A 5,705-nucleotide genomic window follows, 5' to 3' on the forward strand; every position below is an offset into this window, starting at 1 on the left:
ATATATATCGAAAATATCGATATATCGAAAATTTTCCATATATCGTATTTTCGATATAAAACGATATATCGCGATATAAGAAAATTCATATCGTTATCGTATCGTATCGAAAATTACGATATATCGAAAATTCGATAATTTTTCGATATTTTTCAATACGATACAAGCGATATATCATTTTTTCGGTATTTTTCCCCAGCCCTAATACTGACAATGTCCCATGTTCATTTTTTTTAGTTTATCTATATCCATTTTTTATATTTAGAAATAATTTTTTCTCTCTATTTTTCTTATTAAAATTTTCAGCTACATTTTTCTCTACTTATTGTACCTAACAATTCCTCCTAAAATCCCATGTCACTCAAGAATATGAGAATCTTCACTGGGATGGAGAGAATACAAAACATGGCACCTAGACAAGTCTGATTTAACGTTGACTTATACTTCCTTCGTCAGCCATTAGGAGTCTCATTTCTTGCCGCCACGAGTTTTAAAAAATATAAAGAAAAATGAGTGAAAAAGTTAGTGGAATATGAATCTCACTTATATATTTTAATTTTAAACAATGTAAGTGAGATATGTTAGTGGAATGTGAGACCATATTATCAGTATAGTAAAAAATGAACCGGATCCCCATGGGGACGGAGGGAGCATCGGTCATAGGAAATTAGCACCATTCATAAAATTTGTAATTTCTATATTACTTTTAAACTTTACAGAAAATACTCAGTTTATTAACTATTTTTTAATGAATTTATTATTGTAGAAATAGAAGAAAAGAAGAGAAAACGAAGGGATCGCGGAGGCACAGTCTGTCATAAAACAAAAAAGAAAAGAAAAAAAAGGAAGGTTACAGAGACGGCGATGGAGAGCACGACGCCCAACTGGACTGAGAAGGTGGAAGACCTCGTTCACGCCGGAGAAGTCGACCAAGCTATCGCTTTTCTTGAATCCACAGTCTCCAATCTTGAACACCAATTCAAAACTCATCAATTTGGCCGAGTGCCGTCGCCCTCTTCCGTACCCCATCAGTTGGCCACTGCTCTTCAAGACCTCTCCAAGCTTTATTCCGCTCAAGGCTTCTCTCTCAGAGCTGATCAAACACTCTCCCGCGCCCTCCAAATCAAACACGCCAAAGGGTATCTCCAATTTCTATGAATTTCAACAAATTCTTCTACTTTACTGTATTTGGGTGATTCGCTTTTTTTAGCCAATTTAGAACCTTGCTGAATTGGATTCAAGAATGCATATTTTTTGGGGTTAATTTCTTCGAAATTTGAGGTTTGAGTAAGAAAGTAGAAGATGGATTTTGTTTCTTGTATTAGGAGAAATGAGATAGTAACAGAGTCTGAATTGGGAATCGTATGTTGATAGAGGAGAACATCTGTTAGTTCAACTGATTTTTGGTTGTTTTCGATTGGTTTGGTTTTCAGGGGTTCACGGGATGAAGTTACTTCTGATGATAATGCAGGACATGGTTTGTCTCTTTGAACTGCTGTGGCTTTGTCTTCTCTATTTATATGTCATTGTATGGGGATGTTTTTTTTTTCCTTTGTCTTCTTAGTTAGCATTGATTGGTATTTGAAGTGTTTTTTCATATCGTTGAATCGCCTAATTCAGAAGAACTGATTGTTCTTTACTTTTGTTGCAAAGGTTGTGGTGAGAGTTCTTCTTCACACTTGAAAAGTGGTGGCATCCCACTGGAGGATGATGCTGAAGACGGTAACAACTATTGATCATATTGCCTATCTAGCCTTAAAATTTCTTTTTTTGTCATTCATATAAGTTATACAGTAAGTTATAAATTATTCTAGCAATTTGCTAATATCCTGGTTAATATGTTAGTGCATTGACATTTTTATGCTCTGAATTGTGTTGTGCAATGCGGTGGATATGGTAAAATATTCGTATTTTTCTCAATAGCAGGCTAGGGTCATGTTAGGAGAGTTAATGTTTAATTAAATATGCTATACAGTTTAACATGCCACTTTTGTAGTATTTGACAGTTTTACATTGGCTTATGCTTGCTCAAATTGTTCAAATGTGTTGAAAAATGTAAATCTAGTTAAGATTCCTGTTTAGTTTGGTTTCATCTCATTAAGTTTTACCTGCAATAGTCAAGTAAGGTCAAACTCTCAAGCATGACAAGAATTGTAAATGAAACTTGAACGATAACTTTGTGGCTCAACCTGATTATTTATGTTGCATCCCTATACTATATTGCTTAGGCTCATCTGTGGGGTATATGGCACAACTATGTGTATTGAAGCTAGACTGTTTACATTTTTCAAGACTCAGGATGCTTGGATATGACTAAAATGGAACCAAAATTAGGGTGCAGATACATGGATACTCTATGCATACACATATGCAAGATTCTTGCTATATGCGTTCACAAAATGGTCACATAAAATAAGAGCTTGTACAGGCTAGGTTTTCTATAGTATTTTTCGTCACCAGTGGTGGATCCACTTTTAGGGCAAAAGATCTGGGAGGGTCGTTTACCATATTCCGCGACATGGCGCTTGAGGCTGACCTAGCATCAGTTCTTGGTAATGGTTCAACTGTAAGCAGAGTAATTTTGGGAAGCCAGTAGTAGACAAATGAACAAGGAAAAACTTTACACGTTTCTAGTTCAGAATTTGGGCTGAATGCTAGACAAGTTTCCTTTTCATAGAATCAACAGTATGGCTGAGCTTGATCTTGAATCGTAAAAGGAAAAGGAAAATACATGAATGGTTATCGTGATCCATGATAATTTCTGCTAGCTTCTTCATACGGTAAAAAGGGTAAAGCTAGAAAAATGCTTTAGCAGATTTCGTGCTATTCTATTAATTTTATCATGTAATCTACTCCCTCCGTCCCAGAATAAGAGTCACATTTTTCCATTTCGACCGTTCCACAATAATAGTCACATTTCACTTTTACCTTAAATGTAAGTAGGTCCCGCATTCCACTAACTCGCTTCACTCACATTTTATTATAAAACCAATATAAAAACGTGAGCATGTATATGAAAGTAGTCTTTCCTTACCAGTGAGTGGTATGAATATAAGTCGATTGGTCAGTACTGAATAAGATTCAGAGGCATTTTGTAGGTGTTGCCTTTTGCGATCTTGTTATTACTTTGTTCAACTTAACAAGGTTTCTTTTTGCACGATCTTCTACATTTCCTCAAGATTTATATCTCATTCTGGGATTAGGGCTAATGATATTTCAATTTTCAGATTGGGAAGCTATAGCAGATTGTTCCCCAGAGGAGTTACTTTCCCCACAATCTTTACCAGGGATATCAAAACTTTCTCTGGAAGACTCAAAAGCTCAATCCACCAAGAGGCGAGGAAGGGGAACATTTTCGTACAAGAAGCAGGGCCTTTACAGTGATAGCCAGTCTAATGAACCTTGTATTGATGACTCCGAAGATACGTCTTCATGCCAAGAGGAAGACCTGGAAAAAAGAAGCGGTACGTTTCTAGGCAGTTCATATTGGACCTGATAGCATATATTTTGACTATTCATTTTTTAGGCAAGACAGAAAACATGGCAGAACTCTTTTCCTACGCATGTTTTTGTATTTTTTTACAAATGTAGTTTAGTCTTCGTTCTTGTGAAATTCTTGCGAAGTGCTTCTTATCATATGAGCTAATCATTAATGTTGTATATTTGTTGAGTTCTGACAGTCTCTTGTGGTTTTGGTTTCAGAAATGTATGGTACACGCCATATTCTTGTTCTAGCTAACTTGAATCTAAGCACTAGGACGACTGACCTTGAGAGGTTACTGGGGAGCTTCAAAGATCGTTTTGTAATTCGCTGGGTGAATGATACAACTGCACTAGCTGTATTTAGAACACCATCTGATGGTATGATAATTGCTTGCTTATTCGGTTTTGTGATTTTTAACCAACTCAAGTCATGATAGATGCAGGATGCCATTCGGTAAATCAACTGAATGGGTATTATTTCAAGATTATATAGTGAAACTTACTATCCTATATACGGATGCGCCTATTTTGCTAGTTCTAAGACTCCTGGTGTTTGATTTCCGACTCTAAACCGCTTAAAAAGGTCTACATTATAGCCTCTGATGCTTTTGATTTCTTGATGCAGCTCTTGAGGCTCTCAACTCCACCAGATGCCCCTTTACAGTCCGTCTACTTGACGAGGACGAAGAACTTTTCAGCAAAATTCCACCAAAAGGTAACAGAGATCAGTGTTTTGTGTATCTTCAGAAACATGTTCATTTCTTTTTCTTTTTTTTGGCTGGCACATTTCTTTTAATTTTAATATATGGTGTAGTGAATGGCTTTGAAATATGAACTCCAACATTCGTTGGTGTTATCATCCAAAATATACTTGAAGAGGGTGTTCGGTTTGCAAGATTGTATCCTGAGATTAAATATGTAGTATGTTTGGTTCATGAGATTCAATAACACAACTCAATCCTAGTTGGATAATTATAGGATAATTAGTCATAGCTAACCCCCTATGACTAAAATAATCTCACAACTCTATCCTAGATTGTATCTTGGTATTATTTTATCTAGGAAACCGAACACCACCGAAGTGTTTGATTATTAGATCTGATATTCTATTCTCAGATTTGGAACCACCCCGGCAGCGGCCTCAGACATCAGCAAGAACTGCTCAAAGATTGATTGCACAGAGCATGGGAATAAAACTGCCCTCGTCGTTTGGATCCAACGAGCTACGGAAGCAAGAACAAGCCAGGAAAAATCGGATAGTCTCGAGGCAAAATATGCGGGATGATGCTTGGGGTGATGAAGATCCAAAGTAACTTAGTGTCTCAGTTGTCTACTTTTTGAATGGATTGAAATGGATGAGTGCAGTAAAAGGGGTGTTTGATTAAGAATTTTGTGAAACATTCACTCGGTTTTTCATATACAGTACAGTCATTTTTACAGAGTTAGTGAAATGCTTCCTAATCTTTTTAGGTTTGATCATACTCTACTCATGTAAATTCAATTGAAAATGATTGTCAGATATGCAAATTCGAGAGATTTGTGCACAGGTATAGACGTATAGTGTTCGTAAAGTAGCAGATACTAATCAGATCCTCCCTCCGTCCCAGTTTAAGAGTCACATTTTGCTATTTAAGTAAGTCTCAATTTAAGAGTCACATTTTGCTATTTAAGTAAGTCTCAATTTAAGAGTCACATTTAGAATCTACCATATTTGGACATAAAATTTAATCTCATTATTCATCAAATTTACACTCAAATGTCGTTACTTTCATAAAAATAAAACAAACAAAATCCTAAACATACAAAAATTCAAAAGGGTCTCATTTCCACTACCTCACTTCAATTATTACTCACTCCAACAATCACTACCTCACTTCAATTATTACATACTTCAACAATTTTTTAAAAACTCGTGTCATAACTAAATCTTACTCTTAAACTGGGACGGATGGAGTACAATATTATAATACTCCCTCCCTCCCCTAATAAAACACGAAAGATGATCAAATTATGTTTAGTACATATTTTTCAAAATCTAAAAAATTAGTAGTAGTAAATCACAAAAGATGATATATTTCTCAATTATCTTATTCTTTCTTTTTCTATCCAATTATATATTGATATGACAATCGGTTTAAAACACCTAGATAAATGTTGTTTCGAACATAATTAGATGTTGTTGTTTTTGCCAAACGTTGTTTTATCCACATGTTTTGAATCGA

General features: G+C 35.4%; 1 protein-coding gene across 1 annotated transcript; it reads left to right on the forward strand.

The window, feature by feature from the left end:
* Positions 1 to 788: 788 nt before the first annotated feature.
* LOC125210710 lies at positions 789 to 4,928 on the forward strand. The gene is made up of 7 exons (XM_048110287.1): positions 789 to 1,139; positions 1,434 to 1,477; positions 1,654 to 1,722; positions 3,228 to 3,464; positions 3,703 to 3,861; positions 4,109 to 4,198; positions 4,600 to 4,928. Exons 1-7 carry the CDS (start codon positions 865 to 867, stop codon positions 4,794 to 4,796), a joined length of 1,071 nt encoding a protein of 356 aa, XP_047966244.1. The 5' UTR covers positions 789 to 864; the 3' UTR covers positions 4,797 to 4,928.
* Positions 4,929 to 5,705: the final 777 nt, after the last annotated feature.

The sequence above is a fragment of the Salvia hispanica genome, chromosome 3, assembly GCF_023119035.1.
Source record: "Salvia hispanica cultivar TCC Black 2014 chromosome 3, UniMelb_Shisp_WGS_1.0, whole genome shotgun sequence".
In the NCBI taxonomy this organism is placed as follows: Eukaryota; Viridiplantae; Streptophyta; class Magnoliopsida; order Lamiales; family Lamiaceae; genus Salvia; species Salvia hispanica.

Excerpts from the sequence above, each read along its gene's own strand:
- LOC125210710 (XM_048110287.1), top strand. The coding sequence starts at position 865 with ATGGAGAGCACGACGCCCAACTGGACTGAGAAGGTGGAAGACCTCGTT. Across the intron at positions 3,465-3,702 it reads AGACCTGGAAAAAAGAAGCG|AAATGTATGGTACACGCCAT; the intron begins GTACGTTTCTAG and ends TTTTGGTTTCAG. Across the intron at positions 3,862-4,108 it reads ATTTAGAACACCATCTGATG|CTCTTGAGGCTCTCAACTCC; the intron begins GTATGATAATTG and ends TTCTTGATGCAG.